The sequence below is a fragment of the Perna viridis genome, chromosome 3 (assembly GCF_037379345.1).
Source record: "Perna viridis isolate PV_CMFRI_1.1 ecotype Kerala chromosome 3, ASM3737934v1, whole genome shotgun sequence".
In the NCBI taxonomy this organism is placed as follows: domain Eukaryota; kingdom Metazoa; phylum Mollusca; class Bivalvia; order Mytilida; family Mytilidae; genus Perna; species Perna viridis.
This window is the reverse complement of record NC_142447.1, coordinates 41355591-41381072: the sequence shown is the minus strand read 5'-3', so window position 1 is coordinate 41381072 and position 25482 is coordinate 41355591. Positions and strand designations below refer to the sequence as shown.

Below are 25482 nucleotides of genomic sequence, written 5' to 3'. Positions count from 1 at the left end.
CTGCCTATTCCTCTGTTTGTTTGAACTATTTTCTTAACAGCTTGCAAGATTGATATAAACTTTTTAGGGATATGATAGAAAAACTTGAACACATGAATGCGTTCTCCAAAACTCGACAACTTGCAGGATTATAAACTCAATAGAATATTGGATTACCATTTCATATTGTCAAGAATATATATTAGGTAAAAATTACAGAAATGACAGTTATTTGAACACATGCAATTTTTTTCTGAAACTTGGTCGCAACTCCTCCTTTATTACTTGAGTAATGAAACTCAATGGAGTGTTAGATTACCATATTAGAATTTGCATATTGTTAAAAATTTATGTTCGAGCAAAAATTGTAGAAATGACAGCAGTTTGAATTTGGCCGTTCTCAGCAAAACTTGGTCTCGTGTTGTTTGCAACTCTTTCTCAACAACTTGCAGGATTGTTATGAAACTTAATGGAGTGTTACATTACCACATTGGAATGTGCATATTGTCAGGAATTTATGTTTAAAATATCTTTGCAGTCACATTCAGTCATTGTATTGTCAACCAAAAAATATACTGATTGTGGTTTGGAGTGTTTTAGAAATGGCAACAAAATAGTGTGTGGTGAGTGCTTACTGGTAGTTTATCCCCATAAAAATGTTGTCCAGTATGAATTGTGTATCCACATTGTTCCTGAAATGTAATGGGTTCAACAAGGTGTAGGGGTATCAGTACCATTTGGGCAATTTCTTGTTTAAGCTATGGTGTGGACGAGCTGGGGATGGGATCCATTCTCAAGCACTCAAGACTAACCCACTACTAGAAAACCTCAGAGGTCATAATAAGTCCATGTACTAGGAGTCAAGAATTAGTGTACATCACCAATGTGCTAGAAAGAAGTTGGATAGGTAAGGACAAAATTTGGCTTCAAAAAACAAAGTCTACATGAAGAAAATTTTAGGTTGTTTCTCCAGCACTTTAATGTATTTTATAGTTGATTTGATTGGTTAATGGTAATATTTTGATCACATAAGGTCAAATATGCCCTTCAAACTTTGCTGAGATTGTGTTAAAAAGGCTGGAAAACACCCAATTTTGTGCAGTTTTTCACTCTTTAAACGGTGGCCACATGCCTGTCAACTCTTGTGTCTTCATACATTTTATGTAGAATTGTCAGTTACATCTCGTATAAAAATATCTTGAGTCAACAGATGTGAGGCAATTTCCGTTCCACACAAAAGAATAATCAAGGGAACCAAGGTTGTAGTGGTAATCAAAAGAATGTAATCCAGGGACAAAGACAAGACACGGAAAACAGACGTACACAAAAAAGAACATTAAGTAACTAAAATCATACATACAAAGTAACAAAAGCATGAATGAGAAACTTGGACTCCACTAAAAACTGGGAGCATGGACCAGGTACATCGGTAAGGTAAGTGTCCTCTGCTTTTCTAGAAACACCTGATGAGTTGCTCATAAAAAGTGAAGTCCAGAGTAGACAAACGAGATAAGAAAAGCTATGACACATTGAATAAATAAGTTTTCATGGCACAGATGGATACACCATAACAATCCACGAGTTTATGATGATGACCATAAAACTTCTGTAATGATGACTTCAATCTTGTAGCAACATAACCCTGTTCCAGAAGCCTGTTTGTTAGAATTCTAGCGCGGTACAAAAAGTCTGCGTAGTTTCGGCAAGCTCTGGCATAACATGAGTTGTGATATGAACACTCCATACACAGGTGCTGAAGGGATATTGCCACAGATGAAAAGAAAGTTGACAATTCTGAATGAAAAGTCATATCGATTTCTAAAGTGTAGGTAAAGATATGAGGCCAACTTCACAGTGTCTGTTGTCTGTTGTATTATTTATCTCAAGTTCTTAAAAGTTTAAGTTTTTGTAATGGTTACATTAATGCATAATGTTTTTTTTTTTAATAACGTCATAAATCTTGTCAAAAACATCTCATATTCAGTGTGTGACCATTTTACAATACTACTACTACTACCTAGAAATCAGCTTTAATAAAAAATACCCAAATTATGAAGCTAAAAGGGGTCCTTACCGAACTTTCTCCTTTATACAAAGTCACATCTTCAAATTCATGAACTATCAAAGTGCTGATAGCACTGGCATTTTTTTATTGTGAAAATTGTAGCATGAACAAAATTGCAAAGATGATATAATGTTAAAAAAAATTATGACCATAACTTGCATTTTAAATACTATTAAGAACAGTCCTTTTTAATGTGTATAAACTGAAAGTCAATCTATACTACTGATCCAACTTCACACACACATTTACATTTATTGTTCCATTTAACATTTTTCCCCGTTTTTAAATCTATCAAAAAGTAAATGTGCATTTACTTTCAAAAGGTACATTAACATAGTATTTATCCTACATAACAATAATTCTTAAATAAAACCAATATCAGCTCAAGAAAATAATTCTTAACACAAGATTTTCAAAAACTATACACTTTCATCAATTTGAATTTTCCCGCCAATTTTAATTGGTTAAAATCACTGCTCTTCACTTTCTGTTTACCAAATTTAACACATTTTATCCTTGTGTAGTGTTCAGAAATAGTAGGGAAGTTCCAGGTATAGACTGGTGACATAAGGTATTTTGAAGGATCAAAAACCTGAAAATGAGATGTGGTAGACATATACATGTACCTGTAGTTGGAATAACTGACTAAAAATCTATTAAAATGCTTATTAATATGTTGGCCATGCATACAATATAAAGTAACCCAATAAAACATTTTTATTACTCCATATCTTCCTCATCTTCCTCTTCCTCAGAGGTTACATCAGGCTGGTCTGCTTCTTCTAAGCACTTAATACAGTCACAAGTAAAAAGGTAATTCTCTCTGAAGTTAGAAAAATCATACATTTGAAAAATTATGAACAGTTCATTTAAGCAAGTTCTATGCTGACAAGTTCTGATTAACATTTCGCAAATCCTCAGTTTTCTAACACTATTATCATGCTATTTCTTATGTATTAAAAATTGTTTTGAAAACTAAATTTCTAAAAAATCTGGAGCTGTGCAATCAAGAAGAAAAGATCGGCACCTTACCTATCAGCTAAGAGAATAAGCTTTAAAAAGGTACCTGGTTTTTAGGTTAAATTGACCTTGCTATAATTATGAAAATATGAAAAAAGAAACTAAGATTCATTCATATATTAGGGGTTATAAAATACTTTGCTGGACACAGCTTGATAGGACCCCAGATGTCAACCCTGAACAGTTTGGGCAAGAATGGCCACACCATTCAAGCTTGATACAGTTCTGAATTTTGACAGTGATTAAATATTGACACCGGGAAAGAAAGTGATCAGAACTGAAGTGGCCCATTATTCCTCAATAAGCACAACACCAAAAGTCATTCCCAGTCTTCCTCTGTGGGTATGGCACCTTTGGTTCAATTTCAAAGAGATCCATTCACAATAAATCAAGTTATTGTGGCCATACATCATGTTTCTGGCTCCTAATTTACAAATGGGTCAAGTTATAACCTTTTAATCAATCCAAGCCTTTCCCCCCAAAATCTGACCATCATGGTATAGAATATTGTGGACATTTCAGTGCTTTTGCTGAAGTTACATAGTAAAATGTTATGAAATGGTTGTTTAAGGTCCCTCTTTGGCCCCCAATTCTACAACAATTGGGCCATAACCCCCAAAATAAAAATATCAACATTCCCTTGTGGTTTGAAACCTTGTTAATAGATTTTATAAATATCACCAACTAATACTCAAATTATTGCATGAAACCAACATGGATGATGACAACAGCCCTATACCAACACACCTTTGCAAATTTTAGTGGTTGTATAAAATTCTACACACTTGTACTCAGGTTATTGTCTGGACATGAAATGTCTATGGCCAACAATGATGACAATGGCATGATATCAATGAACAACTGCAAATTTTTCATGGTTGTAAAAAAATGGTTAAATTTTGCAATTCTAATTGGTATCCATTTCAATCTAGTGTAACCTCCTAACTGAACATGTTTTCTATTGACTCCAAGATATAGCTGAAAAATTGCTGTAAAGCAATAATAGAACTTAAACATAGCTGAAATATTTTCCCTAAAAATACCTTATTTTTAGTTGCTAATGTTATAAAAAACAAAACATTTTTTTGAAATTTGTCAACTGATATAAACTTTGTCCTAAAACATTGCTGATTACCAATGTTTTACCGAGATAACTGATTAACCACAATAAAACTGTGAGCAAGCTAGAGACCTGCTAGAAGTGAATTTTGGAAAATCTTCTTTTGCAGTGAAATGACACTACTGTGAAAGTACTTTTATTTGTGGATACTAATTTTCGTGGATTAAGGAAGAAACACAAACTCATGGATTCTTGAATTTGTGGTTTGGAGGTTTTCAGTATACACATCAATGGAAATCTCCTTTTCATTGGGAACCAAAATTTGTGATTTGGCCTACCCAGGAAATCCACAAAAATTGGTACCCCATGAACAATAGTACTTTCACAGTATTCATACTCATTTGTGCACTTAGTTCCTAACCTTCCTATAACTTCCATCAAAATCCACTGAGGGGTTCAGGAGTTGTACTTGCTAACATGTAAAATTCTGAACTTGGATTATCCTTCTTTGCAAGAAATCTAAGAATGTGGCAATGATTATCTTCCTTTATGCACAGCACATGCACATATGATGCCTATTTTTCCTATTGAATTACATTTAAGTACCAGTCCATATAAAAGTCAGATACTGCCTATGGTAAAGGTGATGCATGGTGCAAAAAACCCAAAGAACAAACAATGTTTTTTCACATGCTATATTTTAGGGAACATAGGTCTTTTTTGTATTCATATCTGTAGTTCTGGGAAAATCATGCATTTATCTCCCACTAAAACCAACCAAATCAATGCAAATCAAGAATGATAACTCTTGCAAAGTGTTAATGTCATGGACAATCTATATAAATTTTATCTCTAAAGCTCAACAGTGAAAAACTAAGACTGGTTACGTGATCAGTAACTGTTCCTGAACGAGAAATAAAATTGAATACTGTGGGTTTTTGACATGCATGAATCACCTTCTGTCTGATTTTTAGAAAGACTGCTACTTAAATCCACAGATCAGTTAAGGAGGAGTTTCACCTGCAACGTTTCAACATGTAAAAGTAAAGTTTAATTATCTCCCTCTGCAGGCATAAGCCATGACGCCATAAAAAATCAATAGACGGACAGAGAATGATTTCTGTGTGCCACAAAAAAACAGTGTTTTAGGTTGGGTTTCAATAAGATGAAAGTTTTGAAAAAGTTACAGCTATAAGGATGTATCACCAAGTTTGCATTTAAAGTATTTCACTGTTTTTGTGAAGTTGATAAAAGGTTTCATCACTTACTTTTTCAGTAGTCTATTCTAAATATCTTATCAAAAACTTATCTGTATTTTTAAATGGTGAATATATAACAAAAATAATGTACATGTATACGTCCAACCAACAAATGGTCTGCAAAAATTAATGAGTCTATTTCAGAAATTAAATATATTGATGCTTTTTCACTCATTGTTGTTATCATAAATAATACAAGTAAGTTTTCCATAAGATATTTAGAAAAGACTATAGTTAAGAAACCACCCATGTGAACAAAGCTTATTGTCAGCATAACAAACAGGAATGATTTTACAAGGTCAACAAACAGAGCAGAAATTGGCAATATACAGTAAAAGAAGAATTGTAACAATAAAATACAGATTTGAAATAGAAGAATTCCATTCAAAAGAGAAAAAAAATCTCATCTGAACAAAAGCAAATCAAAATGAAAAATGAGGTTGCAAACTTTATATTTGGGTAAGACTGATCATTTATACTGAATATCTAGGGAACTATTTTGTCTACCTTAGTATCTTTTGTCTGCTGTGTCGACTTCTTGAAGCATCACATTCACTTAAATAACAGGTACAAATCTCCTGTAAAATATAATCACAACACTCAAGCTTGATATAGCTCAGACGTTGAAATGTCTGATATATGGCATAGGATTATAGTTGTCAAAGAATTTTAAAATTTGCAACAGTCAATTTATGTTATATGACAATATCTAAATCTGTATACTTATAGGATAATTAATTGGAAAGAGTGAATGACCAAATATGATCATGAGTGCCAAAGAACACCTAGATTTAACAAGTGTGCACAAAAGTTAAATCTTTCAGCATTCTTGGCACGAGTGATCATATTTTGGTTATTCATGATAACAATTAATTAATTATCCTATTTATAATATTCATTTCTATTTGTTGCTATCATCAACATAAAGTTCAAATTTTGTTAATGGCAGATTGATATTTGTGTTTCGGCGGAAGAAAGTCTGAGAGTGGAATTACCAAATTTATTTCACAGTGTGAAAAATCTTTATAATAACTACTTATATTCTGCATTTCACAGAACCCCCTGAGTCTTAACTTTTGAAAGTGTAGTTTGGGACCCAACTGACCTCAATTTAACTAAATACGAAAACAGGGCCAAAATTTAAAAAAAAAATCTCAATACATGATTAACTTAAAGAAATTCAATTTTATCAGAAATTAATGAAAATTAAAATTTAGACTCCAATTTGGACCATTTCCCCAAATCAAAATTCTTAATATGCTGATATTTGAGACTTTAAAATTACCACCTTAAAACTGTAAATAAAATGTTTCTCATGACACAGCATAATACAACAGTGAAAAAATGGAACAAGTATGGACACAACAATGAAACTTGATTCAACTCTGTGTTGTGTTAAATGCAAGATAATCTAATCAGAAAGAAATTGGTTGAATAACTTCGAATTTTGTCAACTGTAGTTAGATATATTAAATAAGTAATTTGTAGAAAGTTGAAGAAAACACTTATGTCGGACCCCCATTTATGACCCTTATTTAAAAAAAAAGGGACATTACCGTTATTGTGCAAAAAAACTTTCTTTAAAGTTGTGGAACTGTAAAGTACAATTTCACAAAGAGTTTTCCTCAAGTTACTACAATGGAACCAGAAAAATGTCATAATTTTTGGTCCATAATTCCTCAGTGGAAACAGGAAACATTCCCCCAAAATCAATCCTATCCCACCTGTGATGCGATGCAATTTCATAGTTAGTTAAGTTAAATAGCTAAATCTATGAATTGCTTGCTTTGGTCCATTTTGGCCCATATTCCTAAGCATAAAGGGCCAAAACCCTTAAAATCACTAAAAACTTTCCTTTTTGTTATGAAACATCAACAGTAAAATTCGTAGAGATCCATACTCTTTAACCAAAGTTATTGTTCGGATATCAGGAAATTGATTGTTTCTTGCCCCTTATTCCTGATGGGTCCAAGTCACAACCCCAAAAATCAATCCCAGGTTTTCTTTTGTGCTTTAACACCTTGTAGCTTACTGCCCATTATGCCCAATGGCATGTTGGACAGCAACAAAGGTATGCCACCTCTGCCAGTCCTCGGCCATCTTCTGTAAACTTCCCCATAAGTGGTTCAGTTCACACATTTCCGCCTCAATGGTACCTCGCCACTTAACCTTGGGTCTTCCTCTGTGCCTTTTTTCCTGTGGTGTTCAGAAAAGTGCTGTTTTGTGAGGTCTTGTTGAAGTTTCCCAAAGATGTGTTCAATCCATCTCCTTCTAATGATCTTGCTTATGTCTTCTTGATTGTATCTGTGGAGGAAGTCTTTATAAGGATCTTATTTGGCCAAAATATTCCAAGGAACCCCCTACGGCACTCTGTATGAAATGTGGAGAGTTTTTGTTGGGCAGCCTTAGTCATTCTCCAGCATTCGGAACCATACAACAAGGTAAGTATAACATAACTCTTGTATAACTTCAACTTGATGTGTGTAGTGTACTGTCCAGATTTCCATACATTCTGCAAGTTGTTGAATGCAGCTCTTGCTACAACAAACGTTTAATGTTAGAAGCAGCACCACCATCTCCCCTAAATGTACTGCCAAGATATGTAAATGCATCTGCTTGAGGTAGTGTTTATCCATTCAGTAATACAGTTGAGTTGGCGTTGTTGAATCATGACTTCTGATTCAGCCAATTTGGCTGGAAAGTTTTCAGTCTGTTTATTTTTTCTTGGATATGTTGTTGAGTTAGTGATATTTACACAAGATCATCAGCAAAATCAAGAGCTTCTAAAGTTGAAAAGATTCTCCATCTGATGTCTCTTGAGGGGTCAGACGTTGTTTGTTGTAAAACTCAGTGGATGGCTATGATAAATAAGGTCGATGACATAACACATTCTAGTGGTAAGGTTTTATAAAGATCTTGTTACAAACTTTAATCAAGACCCATCTTAATCCTGAAAGGTTAGGACATCACACCAAAATACAGCATCTTAATCCTGAAGGGTTAGGACATCACACCAAAATACAGCATTTCCTTAAGTGGTATAAGATCGACTGGTACAATTTCAAAGTAGTTCATACACTTTCACTCAAGATATTGTCCAGAAACAAAAAAAAATGTGGGTTTTTTATTGATTTCAATTACTGAACTTTTAGGGCCATAACAAAAACAATTCAATCATATTATAGGAACCCTGTGAATAGTAGCTTTTAAGTCTTCATGATGTAAATAAAAGTTTAAGCTTTATATAAACCATTCATATATTGTAAAGGTATTTAAAAATGGCAAAATTAGTAAGAATATAGTATAATATAATATATCTCATTAATTTTCTTCTTCTTTATAACTGCAACAGGTGAATTAGAGTTCCAAAATATATTCATTGTACCATGATAGTAAGCTTGTTTTATATGTACTCCCATTTTTGTCATAATTATGATTTAAATTTGTTACTACAAGTCTTATTTGTAATAGACTGCAATTACTTCTCAATTATCTTCTTGGTATTCATAGAAAAATACATCAATAACTGAACAATAACATTCTGACATACTTATTACCTCCCCTTGGTTGATATCTTCCTTTGCAACTAGTACTAGTCTATGGTTATTGAATGGAAATGTTATCTCAGCATTTGGAGAGCAACTATGGTTACCTAAAAATTGACAAATCATCATTATAATTTTGTACATAATATTGTTTATTCATATACATTTCTTAAATGGTTCTTAAAAATCATAGCATATATACTAAATCATTTAAGTCAAAAAAAAATGTCAAAATATCTATTTACAAATAAGCATTTGTCTACTCTTAAATGCTGAGGAAATTACGTTATTCATTGTTTTGAAATAAGATCCAAGTGGAAACAAAACAAATGTGGGATAATGCATATTGTAATTTGTAATATATATATATAGAATCGCCTTCATTTTTTTTCTTTTTTCCTCTTCAAATCATATTGAACCTTTTGTTATTGAAAAATAATGCATTTACAAAATCTTGATTAGAAAAAAAAAACTCTTATTATATCTTATAGTGGTCAGTCAACTACTTACAAGAACTTTGAAGCAAATACAAGCCTGATCCTTCACAATCCAAGAATGTTCCTGATTCTAAACAAATAAATCATACCATAAAAACAGTTCAAAGACTATATGCTTAAAAGAGCTGTTCATTTTAACAACAAAAATAATTTATTATATTATAACTTATTCAGTTTCAAAGGGGGTGGGGCAAAACCTTCAAAAACTCTAGCGCCCTCTGGTGCAATGTGTTAAAATTTAAAAATTTAAGAAAAATGTTAGAAAGATCTATTAAGTTTAACTTATTGTAAATAAACAGATGTCAACACCTAGGACAATGTGATACCATCAGATGTCAACAACTAGGACAATGCAACTAGGACAATGTGATACCATTAGATGTCAACAACTAGGACAATGTGATACCATTAGATGTCAACAACAAGGACAATGTGATACCATTAGATGTCAACAACGAGGACAATGTGATACCATTAGATGTCAACAACGAGGACAATGTGATACCATTAGATGTCAACAACGAGGACAATGTGATACCATTAGATGTCAACAACTAGGACAATGTGATACCATTAGATGTCAACAACTAGGACCATGTGATACCATTAGACCTGCACAAAATTTGTTTGCAGTTATATAAAAACAAACCAAAATCAGATAGATCCAATATTTAAGGATATGCAGTGACATAATATTTCTATCTTGTCACTGTTGTATGTTATTTTCCCCTTATGTTAAAACATTACTTAATATACTTCTAATCATCTTTGAGTTCATGCTGCAGTAAGACAAGTGACTATAAAAAAAGTTTTTGTCCATAATGTAGTGCTCATTATTCCCTCTTTGATCTTTAACCTTATTTGAAGAAAATAGGAAGGTGAGCTGATATTTTATAATAAAGAAAATATGCCACTAATTATGTCAACACCATATACCAAGTATAAAATCATTCTGGAAAGTTGGAGCTAAAAAAAATACATGAATTTGAATGCAGTTATTTTGTTCTTACAACTACTGTTACACCAAGTAACATAGTTAAATTCAGAGAAAAGATTTGGTCTCCCTTGAAAGAATGATCATAACCTAAGGATATGTCTTAGGTAATAAACTGAATAAGATTTAAACTTTCTATCATTTCAAAGATATTTTAAAAGAAGTCTGTCATACTCTGATAAAAAGTTTATATCACATTGTCAATTATTTAGATAACTACTAAAGAAAGTTCATCATATGATTGCCATGAAATCAAGAGAAGGACAACTTTATTCCATATATAGTTAACTATGTTACTACCAGTAAATAACCTGAATATACCTTTGTCCATATCTTCATACAGCTGATCTATAAAAGCATCAAGTTGTTCCTTTTCTTCCTCATGAAGGTCTAAATTCTCACAATTTTTTACCCAAACACTCACTGAACTAAAATAATGAATTATTTTGTTCATAAACATTAAACACATTTTCAGTTCTTTCAGTTTAATTAATCTAAGGCACGGACTCCTCTTAATAAATCAAAATGGAACATTTGGGATGGAATAGACTAATCTATTCAGAACATAATTTGTAGATTTAGCTTTAATACACACTTTCATAATCTCTACCTTGAATGAAGATGTTATAATCTGAGTAAATGAGAATTAAAACCTGCTTTGCAATTACTTTTTTCTTTTAAAATTTGTATTAATTGTGACAAGATAGGACAAATTTAGACCCACCTTGATCCAATTCCCTGTCCATTTGTTCCTATTAATGCAAACATGGACCTAAATCCTTCAGGAGTAAACCACTGTCAATAGAAAAAAACACCAATAGTTGTTCTCACTAAATGTTTTGTAAGGTATGACATCACATTGCTATATTCTCTATCATAACATTTTGAATTTTTTTAGTTTCTGTTTAAGTGTCAGTTCCTGCAAGAATCAGGCAGTTGGTGAAACATGGTATGAAAAAAACCCATCATTTTGATAGTGTAATTTGACTATTTGCACCATCAAAATCAAGGAAAACAGACAAGATTTTCCATATCATGCAGGACCACTGAGCTACAATATCATTGATATGCACTGAAAATGAACATTTCGAGGGCAGATAACTCTCTCAAAAACCTCATTTATCTAAGATTCCAATGAAGAGTTTCTGCACAAAGCCAGTGATCAGTGATGCAGAGATCAAATATGGTCTTTTCAAATAGAGAAAGAATCCTTGAGTCATATTGCATTATTAGATCAGTGGGTTTTTGACATGCATGTTTCTGATTTTTCCCATTTTGCCTGATTCTTACAAACACTTACACTTTAACAGTAAATTTCTGACACACCCATGTTTTTGATGGCAAAATTATCAGTCACTATTACTTGGTCTAATATTTAATAGGTCAAAATTAGTGGAAAGACATCAAGAAACAAGAAATGAACATATAAAAACTGGTAATACTTGACTCCATTAAATGTTAATATACCAAAATATTTGTTTTAAAAATCAAGATGAAAAGCAACTCATTAACTGAGTGGGAATAAACTTCTTCAAAGAAATGTTTTTAAACAATTATGGTAATTCAGTGCATGCAATATCATGATTTATGGTCATGGGTCTTGGTCAATATCTCTTTTAAGTGTTCCATAAAACATGATATTGCATGCACTGAGTTGCTATACTTGTTATGACATCTGTGAATTCAGAAATATTCATGTGCAGTTATTTTTGTGATTTGAGTCACCAGAAAAAATGTGATGTTTCATTTTCATGATTTGCCACATGGATGAAAAAAATTAGGAATTTTCCATGTTTGCAGTTTATATTTACCTAGCAACCGAGATTCCCTTACTAACCCTGAAAAGTCATGTCAATCTATTTCTATCTATTTGGATGTAATACACATCTACAGTCAATCATTATCTTCACATTCAGCTGGGATCTAACCACAAGTAAAATGATGTGTACTGGCAATGTAAGGTAAGTTAATATGGTTATTGGGGATCTTAAAATACAAGAAAACAATGTCACGTTTTAGATTGGTCGTATTATTAGAGTGTGTGGAGTTAGCTTGAGTAATTAATAGCTTCTGTATTGCTTAAAAAATATAACATGATTTCATGCTTTACAGTATTTAAAGTACACAAGCATTGAGAAAATTTATTTCAATTTGTTTACTTAAAAGAAATCAAATAAAAAAAAAATAAAACATAATTCATTTTTTAATCTGGCATTAAACTGCTTAATGTACAAACCGAGCCTATATAACCTAGATAGTTTTAATTGGTCAGACAAATCTACTCAGTATCAGAAAGTACCAGTATAAAGCCTTTTTTCATTCATGAAATGAAAATTAAATATGTAACTAATATTTTTATGGAGGTAGTTATTAGTATGGAGTAATGCAGCAAAGTATTTAAGAAAACTCCATTAAAAAAAATTCAAATTTTATTTATTTCATGAAGCCTTTAGGCATCATAATGCCATACCTAGGTGATGCCTTGAGGCACTGTGCGCCTTGAATGGGTAAATTTAACACTGCTTTTATTTAACGTCAGTAGTGTAAATTGGACTATGAAATTATTTAAATTTTCTCCGATCCTAAAATTGTCACATGGCTTCATTAATCCCCACAGGTATTTAATATTGCTGTAAAATTACACCTTGCAATGTCCCAAAGCAATTTGCAACACCTGTTGTCAAGGGAGATAAATCAAGGATTCAAATTGTGAAATTGTTAGGCCATTGCATTTTCACATCAATAATAATGTCACAAAAATTCTGAATTTAAACTTATTTATTACAAATATTTTTTTTAAACTTACAAAACTCTTTTTAATCAACTATTCGATTGTGTTCAAATCTAATGGTTTCTATATGTATCCTTGCTTAAAGTATACATATGTAAATGCATTGCTCACAGGTGCCTATAGGATCCCCTTAAGCAATCAGATCTGAATATAACCAAAATATTAAGAAAACTAATTAGTTACAGTACTTGTGTTGTAACAAAAGTTAAGAAACTTTATTGTCAATATTTTATTAAATGGTGGATGATGTCGAATTTATATTGAGTTTCCAATATCAAAACAAAGCAGTGACACTTCAAGCTGATTTCCCTTCTTCTATAAATATCTTACTAACCTGTGCAACATTATCTTCAAACATAAAATCAGCAGTCATCTGTCTCAACAGTTCCAGTTGCTCCTAAAAGATCAATGGGAGATATAATAAAATTAATTTACTAACAAAAATAAACGACAAAGATCTGATATATGTAAATATATAAATTATAGCATTTTCTTCATTTACTAGAAATTACAGTAACAAGGAACACCTATGTTATCAAAGACAGCTTTCTACTGTAAAAAGCTTTAGTTTAATCATAAGATAAGAAAATATGATTTTTTTTTTCATTTCGTTTATTTGCATAAAGTATCACGAAACTAATACATGTAGTAGCTCTATTCTGCTTAACTGATTGGATAATCACATCTCTTTAAAACAGAAGAAGTACAATTAGGCAAATTGTTCAAGGCTTGACTTAAGTCCTATGTAAATTAATGTGATAGATATATTTTAAAAATCTTAATTATAATGTCTCCAATTATTTATTGAATAAACAAATATCATTAACTATAGAAGAAATTATACTTGAAACATGAAAATTGCAAAAAATCTGTAACAAAATTTGACAAAAAATGCTTCGCAAAGCACAGATTAATAAAGTCACTGAGGTAAAACCCTGAGCAGTGTTGACACACCACCCAAACTATAAAAAAATTAACCTACTCAGTATTAAATACAAATTAAATTGTTTGAAAATGAAGAAAATCACCTGAAATTGTTTGCCTAAAAGTTTGTGCACAATTTCCTCCTCTTCATTTGTGGTATTTTTAACAAATTGAGAAAATGTTTGGATGACTGTGGATTTGTCTTTAGCCTGCAAGAGTAAAAAAAAAATGTTAAGCTGTTAGTAAAACTCTTAATATTAGTAGATTAAAAAGCTAATAATTCATTGTAATTAATTTCAAATAATCAAATCAGAATTCTTAAAATCTTCCGAACATACCAAAGAAGATGTTTTCAAAATGCTCGAATTTTTTATCAACAATATATTTGTCCTGTGTGGTGGATGTGTTTTTTTTCAACAAATGGTTGGCATTCCAATGGGAACAAATCGTGCTCCTTTACTTGCTGACCTATTCCTTCACTCTAATGAGGCTGACTTTATAGCTGATCCAAAAGATGGAACATTGTTAGCTAAATCCATTAATCTCAGTTTCCACTATATAAATGACATATTATCATTAAACAGTTCTAGTTTCAGGGATTTTATACAGCACATATACCCCAAAGAACTTAAGATAAAGGATACAGTGATTTTGTTAGTTGCTTTAAAAGCAGCCCCAACCCTATATTTTTTGGAGATTTTTGCTGTATTTTTAGCACATTGAAATATTATGGTAGGGGGAAAGAAACACTTCATATGCTGATCCATAACTGAAAACCGATACGAAATTGACTAATACGTACTCCCAACATTCTTTAGGTTACTACCTGCCGAAAAATACCTTCCCCAGAAGTGAACAAAGTACCTGGCCGAGAAATCTTGTCTCAAGGAACATTTCACTGGCTTCTTTACCTGTATTTTTTAAACATTATGCATAAAAATTGGGAATTTTTCATCCCTTTAGGAAAAATATTTTTAAACATTTTAGGAGAAGTCTCCAGGAAAACATCCGATATTTGGCTGCAGTAAAAAGGGTAACAAAATCACTGGGATACTACAGACACTGTGAAGTCATCCTTATATCATGACATACACTTAAAGATCGATGGTAAAGGAAAACTACTGACCAAACTATACATCAAACTTGATAACTTTTTATTCCATATTATCAACTTTGCCGCAGCATATCTTCAGCACCTGCTTATGGAGTTCTCATATCATAACTAATATGTTATGCCAGAGCTTTCCATAACTACACAGACTTTTTGTATCACGCTCAACTTCTTACAATTAGGCTTCTGGAACATAGTTATGATGCTACAAGATTGAAGTCATCACTACTGAAGTTTTATGGTTGTCATCATGAACTGTTGGATCGTTAGGGTGTATTCGTTTGCACCATGAAAAATCGATTTGTTCAATGTGTCATAGTTGTTCTTTCCTCTTTCGTCTTCCCAGGACTTGACTTTTTATGACCAACTCTGAGGGTGTTTCTAGAAAAGCAGAGGACCCTTATCCTACCAGTGTTCCTGGTCCATGCTCTCAGTTTTTAGTGGAGTCTGAGTTGCTCATTTACTTTTGTTACTTTGTGTGTATTATTTTGGTTATTTTATGTTCTTTGTTGTGTGTGTCTGCTGACAATGTCTGTTCTTTGTCCCTGGATTACATTCTTTTGATTTCCATTAGAATCTTGATTCCTTTGATTACTTTATTTTTCTACATGTATAGTACATAAAATGTTAGGAACTTATAAAATTATCAAAGGAAAAGTAACAAGAGGCTATGAAAAACCTTTTTTGCTCACTTAATTAGTTGCAACTCCTGTAAAAATTTGCTGTTTTATAACTTTAAAACAAGTTACACTTTTGCTCACATTGTCATTAGGATCATTTTGTCAAATGAGAGTTTTAAGATATTAATGGTCTTACTAACCACTTCTAATGTTTCCATTACTTTACATGTTAAAAAAGTAATTTTCAAAGTTTCACTGAATTCCCAGGACAAATGACATCTTAAAGTTGCATACCATTGCAAAGCTTGGAAAATAAGGCTTCCAAAATCATTATGCTAATGGTACGATGATTGAAGAAATTCTTCACAAAATTTACTTGAATAAATAATACTGAAAACCCACATTTTTACCTGTTCTGCTAACTGACAGCAAGGAGGCAAATTACTCACACATGTAAACAATATTCATACACTTTTGTAGCTAATTACATATATGATTTTAAAGTACACATTCTCAGGTTTATTTTGACTACTTTTAATCATAATACACACAAATAATGCACTTACAATGCATATGTCTAGGTTCAGTGTGTTTTTGTTACTACATAGGGAGGGGTAGCCATTTGACCCGGTAGTGTTTATTGAGACCACAGTATAATAAATATAGCTAAAGACAGCATAAATTCCTTGACATTATGAATGCTTTTGCACGCTTGGTCATAGAAAGATTCTTTTATCAATTGAAACTTTCTTCTCCCCTGTTACAGTTTCAAAAATATATATTAAGCTAAAAAATTTTAAATTGTCATTTTTCAGCACTTCAGGGACAAATACTCTAATAGATGAAAGTAGATTACTTGAACCTTGATCAAAGTGAGCTATAAATGCAGATATAGATTTCATAAACTATATTCAAGCTTGGAAAAATTAGAGAAAAAAGGCAATTTTACCTGTCTGACAAGAGCCACAATCTTTACTATTAACATAATACTTGATGTTTCTGGAGGATAATGGATATTTCTGCAATACAATTACATTTTTGTTAAGGACAACATTACTTAAATAACATTATTGTAAAAAAGAAAACTTAAGTACACCAATGTGTAATTAATAATTTTAGTGTTATGAAATCCTTCATCTTTATGAATTTAGAGTAGCTGTCATCTCAAATTTATGTACAAAATTTTTCTACTTAAATGAAACTCTTCTGAATCTTTTAATACACAAAATGCACCTCCAAGTTTCCTGCAGTCTTGCCAAGGGATGGTCATTGTCTTCACTCATCCTTCCTATCCCCATACACAGCACTTGATGGTACTGGTTCCAGGCTGTCACTCGACATGCTTCACAGCAATAGCAAACCTTAAACCATCAAATTCAATATTCAAGTATATGACAGAAGGATGGCAAAGCAACATTTAAAAACAAAATAGTCATTTTTTGGGGGCAAATTCTTTTCATTTTTTTTAACACCAGTTATCTTCTACCTAAGGATAGATCACAAAATCCATGTACAGTATCAATATGAAATTTGAGGAAAATACCATTTTATCACAAATGTCACTATATTTAAAATTAAAAAAAATATATCAAAGGATCAGAACTCCTGAATGGTAGATTCAATACACCAACATTCCCAAGCAAGGGAACAAAAATGTTGGTTGTAAGGTAGATGCATGGAGTTACTCAGTTGATCTGCAGCATCACTACCTGACATCCAGGGCATACAACAAATTGTGACTGGTCAGTAACATCACATTCTGGGTGTGGAAGATTAAGGTGAGGATTTGCTGACAGTCTTCTGGCCTGTTCTTCAGCTGTCTCAAGTGACTTCATACAATATTCGCAAGCTTTATATTTGTATAGTTCATTCCAAAGGAATTGACTGGAAATAATAGGAGTTTCTTCAAAGATAACTTCCCCTTTCACAATATCCTTCTGTGCAAACAAGCCACGCCCCTGTAATTAAAATTTGGCTGGTTCAGCTGATTATACTTCATGAAATGTAAATATCATAACACACTGTATTTTCATGAGAGTGTTTAAAACATTAAGTTACCTTAATATCAAGTTCAAAATCAAATGCATTGGGGAACTTATGACCAATACCGGATTTGCTATTTTGCCATTTATTTGAATCATAACACTTCAGAACAAAGCCATATTAAGGTTTACCAACCATATAATTGTAATTCATATTATGCATTAATGCTTATCATGTAATTCTACCATTTAGATAAATGTACTATTTTTATTCAATTTTGAAATCAGCTTTACAACTTTTTATTCAAAATATATTTATTTAAATAATTCTTATGAGCCAACTTCCAACTTCAAAACCTGAATATGTTGCAAGCAATTTTCTTGAAACTTTATTGAAAAGGTTATTTCTAATAGGGTAAGCTCCCTTTTGATTTCTACATATTTTGGATTTTACATATTTCTAATTATGGATCTTCATTCCTACAAATGTGGGGCAAATTTCCATTTTTGTACTTTAACTCAAAAACACTTCTACAAATGCCATGACATTATATGTGAATTGTTTATTTCTTGTGATTTTTTTTTATCATACTCTACAGATACAGAAACAAAATTCTAAGCTCTATATAAAGCACTTTGTCTTTCTGTCTGTTTTTCTGTTCATGTTACCTTTTAAAAGTTTTATTGCAATTATTTATTATATATTTGACAGCTTCCATTATGGGTAAATGTGTCATACATTTAAAAACTTTCAAAATTAAGAGGTGTATCAAGCTAGAATTACGTGTCCACATTTGCCAAGACAAGACAAGATAGTCAAGACATTTTTATTATCCTCAGACACATACATGTACACGAGGGCATCAATGAAGCACAAACACAAACATTCAATAGCAACAGGGCAGTGTTCTCCCTAGGCCATTTATAGCACTGTACTTTGCAGCATTATGATTTCTTAGCACTGTGCTATCAGAAATTAATTTTAGTTAGAATGCACTATGGGCACTGTCCTATAATTTTGGAGGAAGGCAAAATGAGCTGTGCTATTAAAATATCACGGGGAGAACACTGCAGGGGTAAATAAATTACATTCACAATAAAGTCAATCAAGCGTTTCACAATATTAAGTTGCATGACTTTTATTCATAAGTATAACAACATGGTTGGATTAATATTATGTGAGTACAGAACTTATGACTACTACAATAATTTGAAAAGGTGTCTTATAAAATAGCATATTCTTGTATATAGTTTGACATTGCAGTATGACAGCATATATTTCATTTTTTTACTGTTGGATATTTGACATAATATCTACAGATGAATTTATTTCATAACTCTACCATTATAGGGTTTTTGCAGACAAAAATATAATGGAATTCATCTCCCACTGATTTACAATATTCACTAAGTCTTTCTTGTTTTGGGATACTTAACAACCTTGCTGTTTCAACAGGAAATTTTACATTTGAACAACGGAACTGTATAGATAGTATAAATTGGTCAACTAGTTTCTGTCTCAACATCCACTTGAGTACTTTTTTCTCGATGATCGTTTGCTCATCCCATATAAAGTTTAATCCTGATTCATAAAAAATAGATTTTAAATATGACAATCAATTGGAATTTATATTATATTTATTATTATATTTATATTTGATTACTCTGCTGAAGTTTCAACATAAGTCTAATATTAAGCTAGATAGCTTGTTCTGGTGTTCTACAAGGCTGTTTCAAAAAGTACACATTCTTAACTTGATAATGATTTCCTTTGGAAAACATCCAAGTTCTTCATACACCATATAGCTCTGTGTATTGTTCCTCACGCCAAGAATTTTTTTGCAAAACTTTAAGTGCAGTTTTTCTATCCCCTCTTTGTTTTCAAATCACCAGGCTTCACAAGGGTAATTAAGTATTGATTCTACCAAAACATCGAAAAGTTTCAATTGTATATCAACAGGAATCGCAATATTTTGTAGCTTATGGTTTAATGCATACATTGCTTTGTTCAATTGATCAACTGTTTTCTTTCTACAAGCACAAAAGCTACCATTAAAGTTAAATAACAATCCTAAATACCGGAAAGAATAAAAATCTACAGTTTCTAATTCTACTCTGTACAACTTTAAGGGTGTTCTCATCTTATATTTCCGTTTACTGAAAACCATAATCTTTGTCTTAATTTCGAATCAATGCAATACTCTTCAAATTATGATAATTACAATTCATTCTCTGATTCAGCCATATTAATCATATCATCTGTGTAAAATATCAGAAAAATATTTATATATAGATGTAAATTTTCTATTGTGTTGACATAGTTTCAAGACTCTTTACATTGTTTTCTAAGTCATTTAAAAACTGAGAAAACAGGACAGGAGACAAGTTCTCACCTTGTGTTACACCAATTTCACAACCTGGACCCTTTACTTTTATAAACTGGAATTATAATACCTTTATACCAGGTTTCAGAAATTAAATCTTTGTCAAGTATTATATTAAATAAAAGTAAATAAATTGGCATCATATCATCTATCAAATATTTAATGTATTCATTTATAATATCATCAACACCAGAAGTTTCACAATTTTTCAAACCCCTCACAACCTTCAGTATTTCTTCCTTAATGATAGGAGCTTCATCTATTCAGGGTTCAACCTCTACAGGCCTACATATATCAAGCATTTAGTATTATTATGTTGCAAGTTGTAATGTTCCTGTCTAATCAATATTTCTTTTCCTCTATAAATGTTTACTCACGCAGCCCCCTGTGAGCCCTTTAATTTAGAAAATAAAATATGTTCTATGTTCCAACTAGCTATGCTCAGCAAAAATATTAATTTACAATGGAAATGTATTTGACACTGGAGATATTTTTTGTGTTTTTACCACCACTGTTAGTCAGAACACACAAAAAAATAACTCCAGTGCTGATTCCATAATTGGGCAAAAAAACCTGTGTTTCCGTTGACATGCCTTTATAAACTAGAGTTGTAGTTAGACAAAATTTAAAGTTTATTTATAAGTTTTTGACTGGTTTGTTTTGGAAACATGCATAGAAAAAAAATAATACACATTTTCAAAGTGACATCACACTTTATATTTGATTGGTCAACTCAAGGAATTTTAATTGACCAAAGCCATTCGGAAGTGCATAACTACATTAAATTATCTGAATTGGTGCTATTTTTTATATAGTAAGTTTTGTGCATTGTTTTTCAAACTCAATTGTTATCACAATAACTAAAAAAAATGTTAGAGTTGCTACATGGTTAGATGATTTCCAAGTAAAATTGAAAAAAAACTATTTTTGCTCTGAAAGGGTTGGTATTGAAATAGAAAATCAACAGAAGAGAACAGAAATTGTGAAACTGAAAATATAATAATTATAGCCAAAAAAGAAATTAATACATGAAAAAAATAGTTTTAATAGAATTTTAGAATTTAACTTAAAAATTCAAAACATTTGAAATGTTTATTGAATAAACCTAATAAAAACACTCTAATTTCTACTAACATGCAAACTACAAATAATAAAATGTACATGTATATAAACATATACTTGTACATGCTAAATATTAACTGCATTTATCAAAAAAATTCTTCTGAATTTTGTGTGACCCGAATGCAATACTGAACTGAAATTATTTTATAAGTGACACCTAATACAGATGGGAGTCACCTGTAGAACCAAGAAAGGATTTACATGTACAATTAGTCACTTCCTGTTGTATATTGGAACTACAGGTGATGCTGGTGATGGAGTCATATTAATTAGGGGACAATAAGCAATAAATGAGGTACTCCAGTATTAAGACTTTGTTGCAAGCTGTACTGACACTCTACACGTCGACATACTCCAAAACAGTTAGAGTGGGGAAACGCTCTCGGACCCATGTGGGGTCTGGGAGTAAGCCAGAGGGTCAACACAGCAGCCCAGCCACTAGTAGGACATACTCTGAGTTCATCTGTCAGGTATCCCGAAGGCTGGGCTCCGCTACCTTCTACTACTAACTGGGATTACTAACAGAATCCCCGTAAGAAGCGGTTGTGTGAGATCCGTAAGGATAGTCAAGACCATAAAAACCCCCAATCATCATCAGCAGTACTGTATCAAGTCCATTTGCTGAGATGTAAAAATCTTTTTTCAATGATAAACATTTCTCTGTGTAAAAATTAATATTTATAATGCTCTGGATTATCTGTTCACAAGATCATTTAAAATAAGATTTTTTTTTATCAATAAAGAAGATAGCTGCAAAATATTTTGAATTAGCTTTCAGGATTCTATGTACATGCAAGTTAACCAGAAGCATCACCTCGCCATACAGTTGCGATAACTTCTAACCTCTCTCAAATTCTGTCAGGAAAACTGTTCTACAACAGCAGATAGAACAGAAATCCTGACAGATCCTGAGAGAGGCTGTCCTGGGTCAGGACACATTTTGCCCAATTCCCTGACAGAAACTGTTCTGGGTCGTGACAAAGAAAATACGAAAAGCTGTTCTTAACTGTCATACCCCTGGACAGTTCCTGACACTAAATCTTTCTGTTCTGTGTGATGTAATTTAGAACAGGAAGTCCACGATTAATAAATGAAACTGTGTGACTAATGTAAATTAGCAAATCTGATTAGGAAAAACTCTTGATTTCAAAATTTGCATTGAATTTCAAACTATATATATAGAGCTTGTTGTGATCATCACCCCACAATCACTCATTCGTTGTTCAAGTTCCAATTTACGTCGATCACGGTCCAGTCACTCATCGTTTAAAAATTATCATTTTTTTACATTCTGTCATAGACCTGTAATATTAATTAAATTAATTTATTTTATTATAAAATTAAAGGTCCATGTTTCTGTTCAAGTGTAAAAGTGGTCACCAATAACTTTCAGATATTTGGTAATTCTCACGAAATTCTTCTAAATGCCACTTTTAGCAACAAATATGAGTATGAACACTTCCAATTTATCTACATGGTCTTATATGTAGAAAATGAAAGAAATTAAAAGTGTTAGTTTCATATTAGTGACTGTGACACCTATATTTTAGTAAAAATTCTAAAAATTCTGCAAAATGTATGAGTGCAAGCAGTTTTATTTCCATGAGGTTTGAAACTATTGACTAAAATGCTACTTTTTTCAATATAACAATCATGAGGGTGACTGTGACACATATTTCTGACAAAAATCTTCAAAAATGTCATATTCCAGCAAATGTATGAATGCGCACACTTTAAATTTCTATAAGGGTCTAAAATTAATGACTGAAATGCTAATTTTTTCAATATAACAATCCAGTGTTCTAGGATTCCTATTTCCTGTTACCCGGGGCAAGTGAAATTTGGGTCAGGGAAAGTTAGGTACTTAGTTACACTTTCCCGTGGTAAGTTGAAAACTTCATATGCTGTAAGGATTTGTTTTGTTAGGAAAGCAGTCATTGACTGTTGGAAAGTTGATTTTATATGGATTTTTCCCGAGGAAACCTCAATTTCTGAAAAATCCTAGAATACTGCTATCATGCGGTGGCTGTGACAAATTATTTTGAGTCAAAATTCTTTAAAAATGTCATATTCTGGCAAAATGTATGAGTGTGCACACTTTTAATTTGGTTAAAGGTATTGACTAAAATGATAATTATTTCAAAATAACTATCATATAGGGGCTGCGATATATCAAAATTCTTAAAAAATGTCATATTCTTGCAAAATGTATGAGTGTGCATACTTTTAATTTCCATGAGGGTCTAAAATTAATGATTGAAATGCTGAATTTTTTAATGTAACTATCATGTGGTGGCTGTGACAAATTAGTTTGAGTAAAAATTCTTTAAAAATGTCATATTCTTGCAAAATGTATGAGTGTGAGCACTTTAAATTTTAATAAAGATCTAAAATTTCTGTGTTAACTGTTTAAAATTGTCAATATATTTAGGTACTCTTGATCATACCAGTGTCTAGATCTGCAACCAAAATAATTCAGGTAGTACAATACATTTAGGTCATTTCTGAAAATTTGGTCTCAATTTGTTGAAATAAAGCTGTTTTGAGGCAGTACACACAGAAATTTCTAGTGTTTTGTCATAAAAAAGTGCAATTTTTTTAAATCCTTGGTGTGTGGAGGTTCAAGTCATTTATAAGTAATTTAGTGATTATTCTTATAAAATCCAGTAGCCATGGTAACATACTGAAAAAAATATTACTGAGTTTTAGTACAAATCAGGGGCGCCTTTCCAAAACTAACAGCCAAATACTATGTTTTATAAAATATCAGGCACTTAGACACTACCACATGATGAAAGCATGCATGGAGTAGGTGGAAAAAAGGTAAAAATAATAAGACCCTTTTCGATTCATTCTCTCACAATTTTAGTCCCAAAAGTTCGTGCGAAATAAGGTATTTTGAAAATCAGCCATCTGATGCTGAGGAGAGAACCCAATACAGCAGGGGACTGAAATGTTCCGGATACCATTTTCCATTTAAATTACACCTGTTTACCATAACATATATTACATCTGTCTGCATAAATGCTTATCTACATTTAAACAATATATCCACCAAATTTCAACTTTTAATTTTAAGTTTTACAAAATTTGACGGGGGTAACTTGGAGTGCGAAACAGTGCGCCTCAATGTAACTGTTTAGTGCAACCTCAGTCCAAATTCTTTATTAAAGTCAGGGGTGTAGCAGGTACGGCAGGCAATAATTTTTGTTTGTACTGCATGCCATACATAAAAGTTGGGTCAAAAATTGAAAAAAAAAAATCAAGTTGAAATAAAGCAAGGCTTTCATCCCGTCGTACGAATCGAGATTCGGGTGCTACGCCTTTTTTAGAATCACATACATGTACTGTATGTAATGCAGTCAGAGAAGTACTAGTATTCTAGAGCTAATGACTGACAGAATCTGTCAGGAACTCTTCTAATCCACATATCTGTTCTACCTACAACAGTTCCTGATAGATTATGACAGAGCTTGCCCAAAGCCCTGACAGACCCTGAAAAGGTGTGTCATGGGTCAGAACAGTTTCTGACAGTTTAGAACTGTTCTATGACAGCAAATCCTGACAGTATCAAAGAGAGGTTAGAAGTGATTGCAACTGTACCTTCTAGATCTTGATGTGTCATGATGTGTGAAAAAAAAACTGAAAGACAGGAAGTATGTGTAAAAATTGATGAAGTAAAGGCTAAAAAAATATAATTCTTTCTACCCAGGTTATAATGGAATAAAATATATCATACCCTATTCTATAATAGGAGCTATACATTTGTAGTTGTACTGTAGATGCCTTTTCATAACAAAGCTTTTGAAAGAAAATATCAAATATGTAAGTTTGACAGTATGAAGAACTTTCAAAATGCATTGGATTCATTACCAAAATTGGAATACCTTAGACTGACTTATGATTTGTATCTCGACTTTTTGTGAGCTGTCATGTTCCATTTTCCCTAGGAGAGCATAATATACAAAACAAGTTGGTGTGGATACGATGAAAGTATAACGCATTGGTAAAAAATAAACAAAAAGAGAATCATATGTACATTAATGTCTTCAAGTCAATCAATTTTATTGTTTTGAATGTAGTTTCTTTTAAATATTTACAAAATTCTGGGGAAAGTAGTCATGGATAT

General features: G+C 31.9%; 1 protein-coding gene across 1 annotated transcript; it reads right to left on the bottom strand.

Moving 5' to 3' along the window:
* Positions 1–2106: 2106 nt before the first annotated feature.
* On the bottom strand, positions 2107–25329 carry LOC148622289 (protein-lysine N-trimethyltransferase SMYD5-like). Its single transcript, XM_088572048.1, has 12 exons — positions 25241–25329; positions 17575–17823; positions 17099–17226; positions 16815–16884; positions 14239–14343; positions 13545–13607; positions 11144–11214; positions 10741–10847; positions 9439–9495; positions 8941–9035; positions 5891–5961; positions 2107–2867 (listed from the first exon to the last, which is right to left on the bottom strand). Exons 1-12 carry the CDS (start codon positions 25292–25294, stop codon positions 2765–2767), a joined length of 1173 nt encoding a protein of 390 aa, XP_088428174.1. The 5' UTR covers positions 25295–25329; the 3' UTR covers positions 2107–2764.
* Positions 25330–25482: the final 153 nt, after the last annotated feature.

Excerpts from the sequence above, each read along its gene's own strand:
- LOC148622289 (XM_088572048.1), bottom strand. The coding sequence starts at position 25,294 with ATGGAACATGACAGCTCACAAAAAGTCGAGATACAAATCATAAGTCAG. Across the intron at positions 17,824-25,240 it reads AAATCATAAGTCAGTCTAAG|GGGCGTGGCTTGTTTGCACA; the intron begins GTATTCCAATTT and ends TTTTAATTACAG. Across the intron at positions 16,885-17,098 it reads AGACTGCAGGAAACTTGGAG|AAATATCCATTATCCTCCAG; the intron begins GTGCATTTTGTG and ends ATTGTATTGCAG.